At 40.5% G+C, this 19063-nt stretch overlaps 2 protein-coding genes across 2 annotated transcripts in view; both read left to right on the top strand.

Moving 5' to 3' along the window:
- The first annotated feature begins 555 nt into the window (after positions 1-555).
- On the top strand, positions 556-3656 carry Atp5mc3 (ATP synthase membrane subunit c locus 3). Its single transcript, XM_048345210.1, has 5 exons — positions 556-677; positions 867-976; positions 2126-2203; positions 2705-2898; positions 3391-3656. Exons 2-5 carry the CDS (start codon positions 938-940, stop codon positions 3503-3505), a joined length of 426 nt encoding a protein of 141 aa, XP_048201167.1. The 5' UTR covers positions 556-677; positions 867-937; the 3' UTR covers positions 3506-3656.
- Positions 3657-17166: 13510 nt separating this feature from the next.
- The window catches only part of Atf2 (activating transcription factor 2), an 80028-nt gene continuing 78131 nt past the window's right edge, over positions 17167-19063 (top strand). The window contains 1 exon segment of the mRNA XM_048345211.1: positions 17167-17310. The gene's annotated coding sequence lies outside the window, so the exon portion shown is untranslated.

The raw sequence follows: 19063 nt of genomic DNA on the forward strand, positions 1-19063 counted from the left end.
GCCGTTTAACAAAGCAGTTAATCATTACAATCCATCTTGACCAGTGTCATTCCTTTCCACATTTTCACACCTCTCCCCTCCCCAATATAATACCGTAATTCTTCCAGTTCCAGAAGTGAATGAAAAGTTTACCAAGCTCACTTTGCCAAGAGACAAAGCTTAGATTTAGTCATTTGCTCATACTTCTGTCCTAGCACTTCCAGGTAAGGTCCTCATTTAGCTAAAAGGGCTAGTCATTATCATGACTCTTTTCCCGGTTGGTTCCTTAAAAGAAAACATGTTGGGGGTGCTAATTCTTGTCAAGTATTAAAGTCTGCCCTCCAATGATCAAGAAAGGGGCCGTCAGGTTAACAGCAGCGACAATCTAAAAGACCACAAATCACAAAGTGTGAAAATAAAGAAAACGGATCTCCATTGTCTAATCCAGCTCAGATATGAAAGGCGAAAGACACTCGCCCCGGCTTCCCCGCACCGGCTAGTCTGTCTGTCCGTGTCATCTCGGCAGGTTACCAATAAAGTTATTACAAAGTGACCTTGAGCGTCTTCGCAGCGTACTCAACACCCCGCCTTCTCCATCCGGGTGCTGCGGCGCGGATAAGAGCCGGACTGCGCTTGCGCGCCCAGCCCCTCTGCTTCGACCTCTGCCGCCGACGCTGCCGCCGCCATCTCCCAGGAAGGTAAGTGGAGGGCGCGAGAGTCGGGCCTGGCCGGGGCGGAGCAGCGGTCTAGAGGGACCATTCATTCGGCTGGCGTGTCGCTGGGCACGGGGCCCGGGCTGACGGGGCTTGCACGGGAGCCCTTGGGGCCTGGGTGGGAAGGACAGGCCCCTGGAGGGCACTTGACCTTAAGCCTCTTTACCTCCGCAGAGGGGAAGCGGGAGAGGAGCCCACGTTGCCTGTCACCCACATCCAGCCGCCGCGCCACCCGAGAGCCGAAGATGTTCGCCTGCGCCAAGCTCGCCTGCACCCCCGCTCTGGTGCGTGACCTGGGCCGGGCCTGGGGACTGAGGGCTGGGCCTCTGGGCCAAGGCGTCCACGTTGTTGAATGGGCCGCCAGAGAGCGGGCGGAGCGACCTGTCCTCTTTCGGGCCCGGCTCTCCCCTCACCCTTAGCCCATGCACTTTCCCTCCCTTTCTCCTAGTCCCGGGGCACCTCGGATCGCCCCTTTCCCCGCTTAGGCGGCAGAGTGCAGCCGAGGCCTAGCTGTCAGGCCCCAATCCGGTTGGACAAATCCTCCTCGCTCCTCAGCCGGAAGCGGCTCCTCCCCCACCTTATCTGTCAGAGCGTCTCATGGGTTGGGGGGGGGGGGTCGAAGCAAAGATTGGGGTGTTGGGTGAGAGGGAGAAGGCCGCTGAGGCCTAGTTCATTGCAGCTGTGCTCTCCATGGTCTATCTGTAGGTCAAACTCGCTGCTGCAGAGGGAGGGACTTTGGCTCATACGTGGGCGGAGGAAGATGGGGGAGCAGCCCCAGGCTTCTCCCCGTCTCTGGGGTATTGTTTCCATAACCATTTTTGGAGGGTTTAGGTGAACCTACATCTGGAGGATTTGTACTAGGAAATCAGATTTGGGTTCTGAAGGGATTTCCTGTGACCTTAGTGTAGTAGACACTCAAGGGCAGAGAAGCCACACTGGACTATGTCTTTATGAGAGTGTTTCACTGATAATTCTTAAATAGATGTACAATTGCTTAAGCTCCTTTTTAAATTTTATGATTAATGGGTTTAGAGGAAGATATGGGAATTCCTATTAACTGATGGGCCATTTTTAATGCAGTGTTCATATTGACATTCCTAATATACTTAATGATCCACAGTAACCAAAGTATGTGGGGTGACAAACTGCATTGTGGCACTACAGTAATTAAGATGTTAAGAGCAATATTGGTATGTGAATTTTTGTTCAGAGTATTACAAATAGTTTATAAAGCAAGCTTTGGATTTCATTAGAATGAAGCTTTATTAAAATTGCTTCATGTATTGAAAAAATGGCCAAACATGATTAAAGTTAATACGTAATAAGTCTCAGATCCATTTTTTGCTGCTTGCTGTTTTAGAGCTCATGGTACAAGAAAGGTTATTGAAGTGTTCTCTGTATTCTTAATACTCAAGAACGTTTTTTATTAATAGATCCGAGCTGGATCCAGAATGGCGTACAGACCAATTTCTGCATCGGTGTTAACTCGACCAGATACTAGGACTGGAGAGGTAAGAACCCCATAATAATAGAAATTAGGTAACACTAACCAGTACGTTTTACCACAATTTTGACTGGGGGAGAGGGAGTGGCTAGGAGCTCATTAGTAAATAGTTTCAGGGGAGTTTTCTCCACTCATTTGTAAAATAAAAATATGTAGAGAATGACTCAATGAGAGAAACATATACTCAAAACTTCAGCCGCCTGAGTAGTCCAATAAATAATTATTCTCAGTATTTAAGCTTATACTTTTGAGTTGCTTGTATTAAGATTAGAATAGCCAGTATTGAAAGCCCTACTCTATTGAAAAACATTTTTCTTCATTTTTAAGTCATACAAAATATACACACCATATACTGCAGAATCGAATTATTCTAAACTGATTTTTCTAGTATGTTGTTTAATTACCTATTCACACTCACCTATGATACAGAGTAGCTATTTTGACAGTACAGTCATTACAGTAGCTGTATTTGCTGATTTGACCTTTGCTTTTATTTCCTGTTCCCTAGGGCTCTACCGTATTTAATGGGGCCCAGAATGCTGTGTGCCATCTTATCTCAAGGGAATTTCAGACCAGTGCAATCAGCAGGGACATTGATACTGCTGCCAAATTTATTGGTGCAGGTGCTGCCACAGTAGGAGTTGCTGGTTCTGGTGCTGGTATTGGAACAGTCTTTGGCAGTCTTATCATTGGTTATGCCAGGTAATCACTTCCTGAGTAAGTTAAAGAAACAGTTGGCAATGGTGCTTATAATAATTGGAAACAGAAAACTATTGAAATAGCCATTTTGTATTAAGTGCCCCACTGTGCCTTGCATTGTATTTGGGGGGATTTATGTGCATTATCAATCAGCAATAAGAAGACTATCAGCAGGTATAGTAGTAAACCCCTGTAATCCTAGCTACCCAAAACACTTGACATGAGGACTACAAGTTTGAGGTCAGCCTTGAGGGAGGTCGGGACCTCTCAAAGTGGATGTAATGTAGATACATGTACATACAAGTACATACCAGGTAGCTCCCCACCTCAATTCCATATGGTTAGCAAGAGGTAAAAGCAAAAGAGATCTATGAAAATAATCTTCTAGTATACTTCCCAGTTTACAAAGATCCTACTAGTAATCTGGTTCTTTAACATTTACCAAAGAAGTTGAAATTATTTTAAAGTAACAGTCCTGTGTTATATCTTTTTTAGAAACCCTTCGCTGAAGCAGCAGCTGTTCTCATATGCTATCCTGGGATTTGCCTTGTCTGAAGCCATGGGGCTCTTTTGTTTGATGGTTGCTTTCTTGATCTTGTTTGCCATGTAATAGAAATTACTGTTTGAAATATTGGCATTCATGACAATTACGGATGTAATTCTGTGTATCTTACTGTGACTCCCAAAACTGTAGTGTTGGTGTCATGGAAATGTACGTTATTTCCAAAGTCATTTCATTAAAGATGAAAAGTTTAATTTTTTGCTGTGATTTGTGCTTGTCTAAATTTGGATCATCACAAAGACAATTCATTCAGGTAGATGCTGTCCAATTCAGATGACACTATAACAGTTGCCCTAGAACCTAATGTAATTCTCATGACAATTCTTTTTATGGTATTCTGCACATTGTAATTTCTGGGGCTTTTGTTTATTCTTATAGAATATTTTCATTCTGTAAAATATGATTTAAAACAGTTGCTCAAGATAGTTTGTGTTTTTAAGAATCAACATTAGAATACTTATAAATACCTTCCAGGTTGATTTGGCTGAGCTTACACAGCTGGATCCAAAAAATCATGTCAGCTTTTTAGGACTTGAGACCTTAAACTGAGAGGAAATGGGATTTGTTGTTTTTCAGTAAGTTGCATTAAGCAATTGTGTTTGCAATGAATTACCGTCTGTCTTCTAAGAATGGATTTACACTAACTGGCAGCTAGTTTCTTAAACTGAATTGGCTACATTTTTTTAAGTGAAAAGTTGTCCAAACAATGCTTATAGCTGCAGCTAACATATTTATAGTTGGAGTCTTAGGAATATGGTGGTTTGTTCAACAGTATTTCGTTCCTAATAGTGCATGTTGCTTCTTAGTCATATTTTTCCTTTTCTAAAGAAGAGAATGGTGCTAGAAAGATTGCATTTTTCCTCTAGCAAAAAGAAATTTTTTTAATGTACCATTAGGTTGTCACCTATGGTTAAGGTTTATAGGACAGTTAAGAGAATTAGGCATAGGACAATATGAACATTACATTTTTTACTCCTTTAGTGCTGCTGCCTCATTTACTTCAACTGAGAAAGAGTAACCATAAGAAAATCTGAAATCTAGTAAGAAGGCCACCTCAGTCAGAATCACTTACGAGCCAAATACCAATATGATTATAATCCTCGCTACTCAGAAGGCTGAGATATGAGAATCGAGGTTCAAAGCCAGCCAGCTGTTCTCATATGCTATCTTCAGCCCTGAGATTTCAGAATGTGCACTTCAACAAAGGTTTCCCAGGTGATTCTGCATAAGAGTTTGAGAATGACTACATATGTTGCTACTTTCTACAAAGTTCAAAAGAACTACAACTACTTTCAGTTAACTCTATAGTCTAAATCAAATATAAAACTCCTGTAGTGTAAATTATTTTCTTGAATACTACCCAGTATTAGAACAGCGAACTGTAATATTTAACCTAACAAATTCCATGCCAGGATATAAATGAAAGTATTCAAGGGGCTGGGAATATGGCCTAGTGATAGAGTGCTTCCCTTGTACACATGAGGCCCTGGGTTTGATTACTCAGCACTACATAAACAGAAATGGCACTGTGGCTCAAGTGGTAGAGTGCTAGCCTTGAGGAAAAAGAAGCCAGGGACAGTGCTTAGGCCCCGAGTCCAAGCCCCAGGACTGGCAAAAAAAAAAAAGGTAAGTAAACAAAAGCATATATACAAGCATTCATCACAGCACTGTTCATAGAAGCCAAAAGATGAAAACCCTCAAATGTCTAATGGAAAAGCAAAATGTGGTAGATCCATATGATGGACTATTACTGAGTCATAAAAGGGAATGAAGTACTAATACATGCTAAAGATGTGAATCTTGAGTAATGGAAGACACAAAGGCTAAATATGTCTCATTCCCTTTGTTAACTTACATAACCCAAAACAAGCAAAGCCAATTAGGGTTAGGAGGAAGGGGAAATGAGTGGATGTTTTATGGGTTTCATACTTAGTTCCGGAATTATGTAGTGGTGATGCTTGCACAACACTGCACATAACTGTCCAATCTAAAATGTTTAAAATGTTAAACTTGTATTTTACTACCATTGAAAATTGCCGTGCTGTGTAATAAAGTACATAGTAAAATCAGAACAAATTTTTAAAGTCATAGAGAAATACCTAGATTAACTAGTCTTCTGTTTTGGTTCACATTAAATAAAATCATTCTTCATAAAGACCTATTCCTAATATTGCTTTGGTTGAAAAAACCCTCAAAACATTTATTATGGAACAGGTTGCTTGCAGGAGATGCCCCCAATGAGAGTATGTTGATTATGAAAAAGTAATAATTAAATAGGACTCTAATCCTAGCTACACAGGAGGCTGAGATCTGAGGAGCATGGTTTGAAACCAGCTTGAGCAAACATCCACAACATTCAACTCCACAACCAGCAAAAAGCCAAAGAGGGGGCTGGGGATATGGCCTAGTGGCAAGAGCACTTGCCTCGTATACTTGAAGCCCTGGGTTTGATTCCCCAGCACCACATATACTGAAAATGGCCAGAAGTGGCGCTGTGACTCAAGTGGCAGAGTGCTAGCCTTGAGCAAAAAGAAGCCAGGGACAGTGCTCAGGCCCTGAGTCCAAGGCCCAGGACTGGCAAAAAAAAAAAAAAAAAAAAAAAAAAAGCCAAAGAGGAGGTATGGATCAAGTAGTACCAGCTTTGGACAAAAAAGTCAAGAACACAAACCCCTGAATTCTAGCCCAGGACAAACCGGAGATGGGGGAAAAGAAACACTGCAGCAAATTCTGGAATATATCATTCTGTTTTGTTTTTTATTTTTAACAGACTTCTGACATTGAAAGTATGCCACAAAAAAATGTATCAACTGTTGGCAGAAATGCTATTATGTTCCACTTTACCATTTTTATAGCAATTATCACCTTTAGTTTATGAGCTTTAAAAATAACGGTAGTAAATGGTTTTTGCTAAGTTACCTTCTGAACAGAGGCTCATAGAGATACACCAAGCAAATATGAAATGAGTTCTATTGATAGTAGTTGGCCTATTTAAAAACTTTACCAGGGACTGGTAATATGGCCTACTGGTAAAGTGTACATGAAGCCCTGGGTTCGATTCCTCAGCACCACATATATAGAAAAAGCCAGAAGTGGTGCTGTGGCTCAAGTGGTAGAGTGCTAGCCTTGAGCAAAAAAAAAAAGCCAGGGACAGTGTTCAGGCCCTGAGTTCAAGCCCCAGGACTGCCAAAAAACAAAACAAAAACTTTACCAGGCAAAAAAAAGTACCCTACAGCCATAAGTACTGATTCTACTATGTTTGAACATACTTCTAAATGTTAAGGTATTCCAGATTTCCAGGCATACTTTTTACTTGGCAGTATGTTTCCTTACTATGGAAATGATTTCTACCACCCTTTATCCCCCTAGAACTGAGGATCAAACCCAGGTCCTCATCCATGCTAGGCAAGTAGTGTATCAATGAGCTACATTGCCAGTCTAGAAATGGGATGTTTTTAAAGTTGCAGAGATTAACTCAAAATAGATTTGAATGTAAAATTATCGTTGAACTAATGAAAAGCTCTTGTCATCTCCTTACAAACACTAGATGTGTATGTGCATAATTCAAAACCAAATAATAAATTTCATGAGTTGCAAGCAGTAAGTTTTGCCAGACATGAATGTGGCAGCCATTCATAGTTCAAAGCTGTGGTTTAGAAAGATGAATATGAGACGAGCATGTAGGATGGAACATTGGCTACTATAATAGCTTTCCTAATGGATAAAAGGCCCAAATGGCAATGTGTACTTTAAAGAAGCTGCGAAAGAAGTGTCAGTGGGATTTGTTGCCACTATCTCAAGGACCAGCCAAGAGAGGAGAGAATGTGTACATCTAGTGAGTGCTATTCCTTATGCTAAAGGTTTCACATATAGTGCCATTTAGCCCTCATGACAAGCCTGCACAACTGGGACTTATTTCCAAGATGCAAAGGAAAGAAAGCCCAGAGAACAGAAACAGTTCCCAGAATTGCATTGCCAATTTTGACTCAAATTCAGATTTTCCTTACTTTAAAATCCATGCTTTGATTTCTAATGTGACTATGGTAGGGATACTAAGAGAAAAACTAATTTCAGGGAATGATGCATTTTGTTTTCTGTAAAGATTTAAATGTAAAAGGTATAATCTTCCAAGTGAGGTTGTAGAATTGTAATGAAGAGCCAGACACCAGTGGATCGCCCCCCCCCCCCCGCCCCAAATCTTACTCAGAGGGCTGAGACCTCTAGGATCATAGCTTGAAGCCAAACCAGGCAGAAGTTTGCAACACCCCATCTTCAGTTAACCAGCAAAATTCCAGGCTTGAGACATGACTCAAGTGGTACATCAGTAGCTGTGAGCAAGAAAGCCAGTGACCTTGAGTTCAAGCTCAGACACTGGCATCCACACACATGCACACACAAAAGGAAAGGAAAGGAAAGGAAGAAGGAAAAGAAAGGATGTGGTATACACTGTAAAGTACATGCAAATAAAAGTTCATAACAGCCATGTGCTGGTGACTCACACCTGTACTCCTAGCTACTCAGGCTGAGGTCTAAGGATCATGGTTTGAAGCCAGCCCTAGCAGAAAATAACTTTTCTGAACCTCTTATCTCCAATTTAGACAGCAAAAATGTAGAAGTGGAGCTATGGCTCAAGTGGCAGAGAACCATCCTTGAGCAATAAAGTGAAGTGATAGTGCCCAAACACTGAGTTCAAGCCCCAGTGCCAGCACACATACACAAAAAAATGTTCACAGCACTGGTAAGGATGCTGTTCTACATAATGACAAATCTGTATTGAACCTTACTAGTCTAGCTTTGTGATTTTCTGGCAGTGTTGTAAAGTTTGTTAACACAAACTGATAGAAGAAGCAGTTATCTGGGATGGGTACTAGCAAAAGGAGGTAACAGGTAGAAGAGACTGTAGTCAAAAAACAAACAAGTATATTGTTCAACAAATTGGTATAAAAGAGAAGAGTCAAATACCCAGAGTTCTCTGTAAGGTTCAAGACTCTTTCAAGAATGACATTGCCCCATTTGTAAGGAAATGGAAGGACTTGGAAAAAATTATACCAAGTGAAGTGAGCCAGACCCAAAGAAACATAGACTCTATGGTCTCCCTTATTGGGAATAATTAGCACAGGTTTAGGCAAGTCACAGCAGAGGATCATAAGAACCCAATAGCTATACCCTTATGATCACATAAGATGATGCTAAGTGAAATGAACTCCATGTTATGGAAACGATTGTTATATCACAGTTGTAACTACTTTCAACATCCCATGTGTATCTGTAGCTTCTACTATTGATGATGTTCTTGTATCACCTTCCTGTGGTTGTATCTACACTATCTCTGTAATCTTATCTGAGTATATTGGAAACCGTGTATACTGGTATTAGAACTAGGAAATTGAAAGGGAATACCAAAATTGAGAGACACAGGGTAAAAAAAAGACAAACAACTACAAAAGCAATACTTGCAAAACTGTTTGGTGTAAGTGAACTGAACACCTCATGGGGGGAAAGGGAAAGGGGGAGGAGAGAGGGGGGAATGAGGGATGAGGTAACAAACAGTACAAGAAATGTATCCAATGCCTAATGTATGAAACTGTAACCTCTCTGTACATCAGTTTGATAATAAAAATTTGGAAAAAAAAAAGAACTCTTTCAATAAGCTAAAATGTGACCAAAAAGTTCAAAGGATTTCAGAGTTGAAGATCTTAGACTTAATGTAAATTCAACAAAGGAGCACAATTTGTGGCCAAATTGATGTGGTACTAAAGCTGGGTATAAAAACATGTCATTTCAGTTCATCTTAATGAAGGATTGTATATAATATGGTTTGGTTTGGATATTAGGTGTTTCATACCAAAAAAAGTTAATTGTACGAAGCCTTTAAATATGTGATTGATACATAGGAAATTATAACAAACTGTTAAATTCTCTACATGATGAGCATAACAATTTGATAATTTCATGTTATTACTCTACTGGTAACATGATGTCCATAAGACCTAAAAACATGGTCCATTGATTACTTGTCCAATTCTTTACATTATTAAGGACAACCTTTCTTTTGTTTTTCAGATTTAATACCAGCCTCCTCTCCCTCAAGAAATGTCAGTTGCATTCTGTGTCTGCCACCAGCAACATTATTCCTTGGTTTGCTTTGATTTGAAGATAGTTGTAACAGCCAAACTTTGTCATAGTACAGTATTTAGGTTCTTTAAAATATATAATTTTAATAAAATTTTAGATAGTAGGCAACATGAGTTTATCCTCCTCTCTTTTCTTATGTATCCCTACTCTTCCTACCCTTTCACATGCTTACTATTCCACACCTCTACCCCCATTTCAGCCTCACTTCCACATTCTTCCTATTATGTAAATAGGAAATAACTTTTAAGAACAAAATATACTTTCGGTAATGTATATTTCATACTATACTAGAGATTACTAATCCAAGAAAGATCCATGAATTAGGAAGCATTGGCATCATTTGACAGCTTGCTAGAAATGCCAGTTTTAGAGCTTCATGCCAAATCTACTTACTCCATTTGAACAAAGATCTCAGAATTTTTGTATAGTTATTAAGCTTAGTGACATACTGTACTGGAATATTACTTCTCAGCATGCCATGACCCAGACTCCTCTCTTTCAGAACACAGTTAACTCATTCATGGGTAGATTTATTTTTCTTTTGCATTAGAATGTACTACTAGCCTAATGATGCTCAGACTAGAGTCTGATGACTTCTGGAGGCCTTAAGACCTTTTCAGAGGGTTCATGAGGCTCATTCTTTTCCACCTAAATAGATTGAATTATATACTTCAGAATATCATATCACAACAGATTTTAAACATAAGAGGAGCTACAACAAAAGCAACTATCTTCTAAGCATTATATAAAAACTTACAAAAATGGAAATGCCATTCTATTTTTGTTTTTAGAAAATATAGGTTTTTTAGAAAATATAGTTAAAATACGTTAAGGGGTCCAAGATCTCAAAATCAGTTGAGAACCATTATGAGAACCATATAGTTGAGAACCATTATGAGAAAATGGGCTCTAATATATGACATTTCACTTATAACTCCAGAGAAATGTCAATTTTGTAAACTAATGGTAACCTTAGCTCCCTAGTTCACATTCTTTAAAGTATCAATCTGTTAATACTCTCTAAAATTTGGCTCTACTTTCTAGCAAGATTTTATAATTTTTGTTCCTGAATGACGTAATGTTGCTGAGTGACATAAATAATGTAATATAGACTTTTTTTTCCTCCAGGGAACTTACTTATTGAAGAGAAGAATTGATGTAACACTGAGAAGGTCTGATAAATCCAAGGGCTCGGGCTGGGGATATGGCCTAGTGGCAAGAGAGCTTGCCTCGTATACATGAGGCCCTGGGTTCAATTCCCAGCACCACATATACAGAAAACAGCCAGAAGTGCCGCTGTGGCTCAAGTGGCAGAGTGTTAGCCTTGAGCAAAAGGAAGCCAGGGACAGTGCTCAGGCCCTGAGTCCAAGGCCCAGGACTGGCCAAAAAAACAGAAAAAAAACCAAAATAAATCCAAGGGCTCTTGATTGTTCCTTCTCTTTTCATAAGTTAACATCCTATAGCTAATCTTGTCAGAGAATCCTGGGAGGACCTGTGGTTGTTAGTAGTGGCTGCTTTTCATTTGGTCTGCACTTTCCAACCGTGGAGATTCCACTTGTTATAATTGAGTTCCAAAGTTTACTTTCTCAAATAGCTACATAGGTTGTCTGGGTTTCTCAGCTCCAACACAACTCAATATTATCTCTCAATATTTGTGTGTAAAGGACAGTGAACAAAATTTTCCCACCTCTCTAGAGTTATCTAAACTGTCTGCTATTCTCAAGCTCTGAAATAATATAAAAAGAGCAAGTGTTGTAACATTGCATGTTATCACATACCTGCTCTATTTTCACCATATCTGACACTATTTCAATTATCTTGTGGTTTATATAATTAGTGTATTCCCAAACCACTACCAAGTGTCTCTTTAAGGGACTTAGTCTTATAGTTGTAGCTTCAGAGCCAGGAACAATGCCTGAGATATTCATGCTTTATAAATATTGAAGCTTTATGAGTGGAGAGACATAAAATTGTGTGCAAATAAGAAGGAAAGTGTTAAGCGCAGTACAATAATCTAAGGACCTAGGAGGACCCAGTGGGACTGTTCTTGGTTTTCAACACACATGGCTTTGGTATTATGTGCATCTTAGGTTGACAACTTGACTTTTTATGGGTACCCAGGAAGAATAGAAACTGAAATGCTAGTAACAGTACTAGAAATTGTTCCATCTACTCATATTGATAAAAATATGTTGAGACTTTTACGAAAGGACTATACTACAATACTAGACACAGCCCAATAAAATACATTTGATGGACGTGTGTGTGTGTGTGTGTGTGTGTGTGTATGTATGTGTAGAACAGAATATAATGAAAATTTGTCTTTCTAGTGGGCTAAATGTAGCATCAGATGAGAGATTGGTATGAAAGGAAGAAGGATTAAGACAAGGCCCTTAATTTCCATTTTCTTTCTGGGGTGGTTTCATGAGCTAACTGATAGGATTTGAAACTAAACAAAGTCTTGTATTTTTTCCCACAATTTCACACACATTAATTATGAATTCTTAAGAGAAACCAAGAATTTAAGTTGCAGAATGGACATTCCTCTAACTTGAAATATTCTAAACAGAAATTTCCATAGTAAGAACAGGTGGTAAAAGATAAAACATTTCACTGATGTGTGGGATAACCCTGGAAAGTCAGAGGTTGGAAAAGAAGATGTGCTAAGATATACAAGCTATCCCAAACTCAACAGAAATGTCTGTTTTCATCTTTCAGATACCAGGAAAGTGATCATTCCTTCCTGTCTGCATTGCTTTTATATCACCCCTTTTATTCCCTTCTTGATTGCATCATTAAAGTCGTAGCTATTCCTGTTGAATTGGTCTGTATCTGGAATATAGCATAAAAATGGAAAGCTCTTTCCCTGAGCTTAAGACTACTTGTGCAAGGCAGACACAGTGGCTGTAGAGTTTTCCATGTTTACATACTTGTTTACACACATAAATTTTGTTTTACAATCAAATATTTCCCCTCCCGGGGCTGGGGATATGGCCTAGTGGCAAGAGTGCCTGCCTCATATACATGAGGCCCTGGGTTCGATTCCCCAGCACCACATATACAGAAAATGGCCAGAAGTGGCGCTGTGGCTCAAGTGGCAGAGTGCTAGCCTTGAGCAAAAAGAAGCCAGGGACAGTGCTCAGGCCCTGAGTCCAAGCCCCAGGACTGGCAAAAAAAAAAATATTTCCCCTCCCAATTATACATGAATTGATAGATAGATAATAGTTAAAGCAGGGTTTAGCTTTGCTAAACAAAGATGAAATACCACATTTCATGGCATTCAGGACCACTGGCACCTATAGCATTTAACAAGGAGCACTTTCAGGATAGTTTTCACATAGCTTAGTGTATCTAAGAAACCTATTTTTTCCTAATTTCTAATTTTTTAATTATCGAAGTCGTACAGTTTTTTTTATTTCAACATGTCAGTTAATGAGTACAATGCATGTTGCTCAATGTCACCCTTTCCTTCATTCTCCCCACATCTGTCCCAGCCCCATCCATCCCATCAATACGAAATTCTATTTTATTCAGAAGTCATGCTTTTTTTTTTTGTCCAATAAAACTTTTGTTGGCTATATACATTTTGTACTTAAGAGCAGGTATAAACTGACATCTGGAACATCTATCAGAAAAGAATGTTTCTGAGGCACTTAGACAAGAGGATATCAATATATACTTACACAATGATATTTTAAACAGATTTGTATCCTGATATCTAGCACCATATAAAACTAGAAAGCACCAGCAAAGAACACATGAAATAAAATTAAATGCATATGTACAGACTAACTACCATTCTATGTTGAGTTCTTAAAGGAGATTTACCAGACTGATTTTCCTATAAATAAATTGAGTATATCCATTTATGGAACAATAAGACAAGCTTAGAAAGGGTTCAAAAATTTCCTGCATTTGTAAAAAGAAAATTACTGAGAACTTTAGGACTGTTAGAGATACTAAGGAATGAAGAATGAAAACTGGAAATGACAGAATTGTATGTGGCTATGGATAGTGAGACTCAGGCTCACAGGATCAGAACTGAAAATATTACCTATATCCACTTAGTTTTTCCCATGTGTAGAATAATTATAACAAAGGATTTCTTGTAGAACAAGATGTACACAAAGTGAGAACTTTTCCTCACTGCCATGGCCAATGTGCACTGCAGTTTCCACCTGTTGTCCCCCCACATCCTACCTTATTAAGCCTTATTTTTTCTTTAAGAATGCATACCATCTGGATTTTCTTTAAATTTTTATTTTTAAATTGTTATTGTAAAGGTGGTGTACAGAGGGGTTACAGTTATATAAGTCAGGGAATGAGCACATTTCTTTTTGGACAATGTCACCCCTTCCCTAGCTCTCTCCCAGTTTTTCTCCCCTATTCCCACCCACAAGTTCTACAGTTCATTTTCAACATAGTATCTACTGAGTAACATTGCTGCATTTGTTCACCATTTGCTCCTTCATTTCTGTGCCTCTCCTTACCCTCCCAGAGACTGAAAATGTAACAAGACAAAAAGAAAACATCAACAAAGATAAAGCTCTTGTTTCTGTTTCTTGGAGTACATTTCAATAAATATTATTTTGTGGGATCAGAGGGCATACCTTCTGTTTTATAAGTTAGATAAAACTGTTTTTTTTTTCTCCAAAACAGATCAGAATACTACTCATGTTACTGCGTTCCTCTCCTATAAAAGCTCCTGAAACTTTAAAATAACGTGTTTCTCTATTATGCCCTGTAATTAACTACTTGACAGAAAATGTCAATACCAAAGGTATTGTCACTTAAGATGAAAACTGAATCAGCATGGAGGAAAGAATCTTGAGTTAAAAATATATAAGGAGAAAATTAGTTTTAATTTACTGTAATTGACTCAAAATTCTTATGAGCTGGCTCCTGGTGGCTCACACCTGTAATCCTAACTACTCAGGTGACTGAGATCTGAGGATCATGGTTCAAAGCCAGCTCAGGCAGGAAAGTTCACGAGGCTCTTATTTCCAATTAATCACCAGAAAACTGGAAGTGATACTGTTGCTCAAGTAGTAGAGTGCTAGCCTTGAGCTAAAGAGCTCAGGGACAGTGCCCAGGCCAGAGTTCAGGCCCCATGACCTATCCCCCCACCCCCAAATTCTTATGAAATGCCTTATATATTTATAGTTGTTTCTTTTCTTTTTTCTCTGTTAGTTGTGGTGCTTGAACTCAGGGCCTGGGCACTGTCCCTGAGCTCTTTTGCTGAAGGCTAGCACATTACCACTTTGAGCTATAACTACATATCTGGTTTTCTGATGGTTACTTGGAGATAAGAGTCTCATGGACTTTCTTCCCAGGCTGGCTTTGAACCATTATCATCAGATCTCAGCCTCCTGAGCAGCTAGGACTGTTGGCCTGAGCCACTGGTGCCTGGTCTGTAGTTTTTGGGGTTTTTTTGGGGTGTGTGTGTGTGTGTGTGTGTGTGTGCGCGCGCGCGCGTTGTCAGTTGTGGGGCTTGAATTTAGGGCCTGAGCACTGTTCCTGAACCTCGTTGTGCTCATGGCTAGATCTCTACCACTTGAACCACAGTGCCACTTCTTGTTTTTAAGTGGTTAATTGGAGATAAGAATCTCATGGGGACTATTCTGTCAGGGCTGACTGTGATTCTGGATCTTAGCCTCCAGAGTAGCTAGGATTACAGGCGGGAGCTACCCACCCCAGCCCGGGGTTGGTGTTATTTCTCAATCCCATTGTTGAAGGAGGGAAGCACCATTTCAACCTAACAGTTTGTGATATCTCAATCACACATTTTTGTCTATCACCATTTTAATCATCAGTAAATATGAGCAGCGGAAGTTTTGTTGATATCACTCATGTTACACTACATCAATGTTATTGATATCATAGGATGGCAACTTTCATTTTAACTTAAGAACTAGTGTTAATAATTTGGCTTATTTCAGGTTTCTCGAGTAATTAAAATAGGTTTTAAAAGAAGATTGAATTGGCTCAAATATTTGTATACTGGCCAGAAACCTATTAAAAGGTCCAGTACCATTACAATTTCACTTTCATGCCAGATGTCATTATTGATTGGCAGGTTAATTAACTGTCAAATGCCATGTTACATAATCTTCCACCAATTTCAGTTTCACTTTGGTGTGGAGAAAAAGAATGCATTTTATGCAAACACAAACTTTATTTCATTTGACAAATGGAAGTACATGTGGTATAGAAAAAAACTTGCTCTTTTTTGGGTAATTATTGTAAATTTCCCTTCTGAGCATATTTTCAAGTCATGCCTATTTATTTGGACAACACCCCTAAAATTAGTACTGAAATTCAGTTGTGCAGAGAATCATAAAACAAAATTACTAAAATTTTTAACACTGTACTTTTTTCCTTTTTATGTCTTTAGGGGTGCACTTGTGTCAACTGCACAGCTGCAAAGATGTTCTCTTTTCCCACATCAACCTGTTAGTAATTCTTGCTTCTCAGTTTTTAAAACTACTTTTCAAGCTTGGCAGACATTTCCCTAACAGTACAACCATAGTTCTAAGCAGCAGGATAGTATTGTAGGAATAGTACCATTTCGGTGCCATGTTCTAGTTTGGTGTTCTTTGGTTCTAAAATGTTAATATTGGGTTGTTGGAAGATTTATAGGATTGAAATGATTCCTCTGAAACGGATATTTTTTTCTTTATAACGGAATAACTGAAAAGCTAAATTAGGCTACAATATAGATGGTTTTCTCTCAGAAAACGAGTCGTGGAATTGTTTTTTACGGTGACATAGTGGAAGATACTGTATTTCCTACAATGCATGCACTCACTGTACTTAGCTGGGAAAATTAGTCCCAAAATACCAGTTTCCGTTTTAGCTTTGCAAAGTTGGAGGAAAGCTTAATTTATTTATATTCAGAACTGACTAGTCTTGCTTCCCCTCTTTGGGCGTGGAGCGGGAGAGGGGAGGGGAGGGCTGAGAAGTGCCGGCAAATCCTCGAGTCTCCCTCAAACCTTAATAAGAAACTCTGCATTGCGGGCTTCCGGGTGAATACAGGGTGGGCTTAGCAACGTTCCCCCGCCCCCACCCCTTTCAGGCTTCACCCACCTTCCACGAGAGGGCCGGGAAGTGACAGAAACGGAAATGCCCGACTCCCGGGGCCGTGCTCTAAGGAGCATCTGCTCTCAATACAGCCACTAGCGACTCGCCCACAGCTTGTCTCTCAGCCCTTTCTATCCCCCCCCTCCCGCACCTTTCACAGCCACCTGCTCCCGCGTCGCAGCACCTCCACCCGCCTCCAGCAGACTGCCAATCACAGTTTTCACGGCAACCTGGTTCTGGACAACTGTTGGTTGGTTGGTCCCGCCCCCTCCAAGACTACTTCCCGCCCTTCAGGCTCTTTTGTCCAATCACCAGTGCCTAAGTGCCCGTTGGTTCCCGCCCTCCCACGACCCGCCCCTTGAAGCCTGACGGAATCAGCTGACCCGGAGGCACTCCCTGTGAAGGCAGGCCAAGAAGGGGCGTGTGCGTGGAGGGGAGGAGCGCGAGGAGAAAGGAAGGATGCCGGGAGTGGGGCGGGGAAAAAGGTTGTCAGTCGGATCTCGCGAGAGAGGACGGAAGCCTGTGGGAGCCCGTGGCCTTTAAAGTACGGTTCAGCCCTTTCCTCCGGGGTAGTTTGTAAACACCGCTGCGAGCGGGGCTCGGGGGCGGCCGCCAGGATCCCGGATTAGTGACTAGGAAAGGTGAGTGGTGACGGGGAGAAGGCCTCAGGATTGAAGACTAGAGAGATACTGAGAACGAAGGCACTAACATGGCGACGCCGCTTACCACAGTCCCCACCCCCCGCCGCCCAGCCCCTCGGCTGTCGGACCGCAGACCCCAGCCCTGGGGGCGGCCCTGCTCCCTCGGTGGAGCCCCGTCGTAGGCTTCGGGGCCCGTCGGGCGCGGCGGGACCGTTAGGTAACCGGCTTCTGGTTCCGGCCCCTCCCTCGCGCGCTTTCTTAACCAAGAAAAAGGAATAACGGCTCCTGTCAGACCCCTCCTTCTGCTTTATTATCTCCTTCCGTGGTCGGTCACCCTAGAGGGACCCGCTCGGTACCCCGAGAGACCTTCCCTCAGTCCTTGGATGGGGCCGAAAGAGGGCCCACTCCGATCTTTCCATCTAGGGCTCAAGCAATTGAGGACTGTGTATTTGTGATGGTGGCGGGGAGGAGGATTGGGAAGCGCCACTGAAAACAGGGTCAGTGTCCCTGTCTTCGATGGAACCTGATGGAACGAATGGTATGAAGATGCTGGGAGCAAGAGGTCCCGGCCTTTTCTGTCCCTTCTGCCACCCTTACACCATCACCAGCTCCCCTCCCCGCCTTTCCAGGTGGGGCAGGGCTGAGGTGTGGGTGCAGATTGATTCTGGTATTTTCCTCATTTATTTTACCTCCCTAGGCAGACCGCAGACCTTCTATAGAGAAAGAATCTTTTTTTTTTTTTTTTAAATCAGTGCCCTAGCCACTAGAGCTGAGGATGTAAGTGTGTGTGTGTGTGTGTGTGTGTGTGTGTGTGTGTGTGTGTAGGCCCACTGGTTGAGCTGAATAGGAAAGAAGTAGGGAGTATTTTTACACCGCTGTGTAGGGTTGTCTTTCCGTAATTGGGGAGGCTAAAAATTGATGAGGCTACAGCAAAACTATCCGAATATAAGAGTAAGATGGAGTACTCCTGGTGATCTTAGGCCTATCGATTAATCCTAAATTATAATGTGAGATTTACAATTCTTAAGCCTCATAAATTATGGGGACAGTCACATACATTACATATATGTTATGCCTATGTTTGAAATCAGAATAAATACTGACTTCTTTTTAAAGCACTTTTTGTCCTACTTAAAGAAATCCTTAACCACTGGCCTTGCCAATGTCAGTAAAAGCTATTTGGAGAGTACTCTTAAAGACCAGATGGCCTTGGTCTGTTATTCCAAAATTGTGAAAGTAAGAGAATTACAAACAATTTACAAAGCTTGTTGAAGAGTCAGCCCTACAAGGTTATGTGTTCTGACTTAAAAACACAAGAGCAATTTTGTATTTAGATTTTTCACTCACTTGAATCTATCATAATAAATACATTTTCTCCAAAAAACTATAAGAACATCTTTGTAAGACATGATTTAAAAACCTGTGGGTCAAGAAAGAATTAAGACAGTACATGAATCTTTCAATCCATCTTTAAGCTTTTTTTATCAAGTAATTTGTTAAGAATCTTTGAAATTCCAAGTGATATATATATGCTGCTCTCCTAGACTATGTATAATTTTGCTTTGAGGATGCTGTTGCCATCAAGTTTTTAAAAAAATGTTTAAAATATAATATCATAATAAATGAGACTAGGTTGTTTTGTATCTTGTCAGAAAGGAGCTTCTAGAGACTTGTTCTGTGTGTTTAAGATACCTAATAGTTTCTGTAGATCTGATTGCATTTCCTGGAAAGGTATTTTAAAAATACTTTATTA

This window comes from Perognathus longimembris, chromosome 4 (genome assembly GCF_023159225.1).
Source record: "Perognathus longimembris pacificus isolate PPM17 chromosome 4, ASM2315922v1, whole genome shotgun sequence".
Lineage (NCBI taxonomy): Eukaryota > Metazoa > Chordata > Mammalia > Rodentia > Heteromyidae > Perognathus > Perognathus longimembris.

Bases quoted from the DNA above. Each gene is read 5' to 3' on its own strand.
- Atp5mc3 (XM_048345210.1), top strand. From the start codon at position 938: ATGTTCGCCTGCGCCAAGCTCGCCTGCACCCCCGCTCTG. The intron at 977-2,125 runs GTGCGTGACCTG...TTTTATTAATAG, and splicing joins TCGCCTGCACCCCCGCTCTG to ATCCGAGCTGGATCCAGAAT. The intron at 2,899-3,390 runs GTAATCACTTCC...TATCTTTTTTAG, and splicing joins CTTATCATTGGTTATGCCAG to AAACCCTTCGCTGAAGCAGC.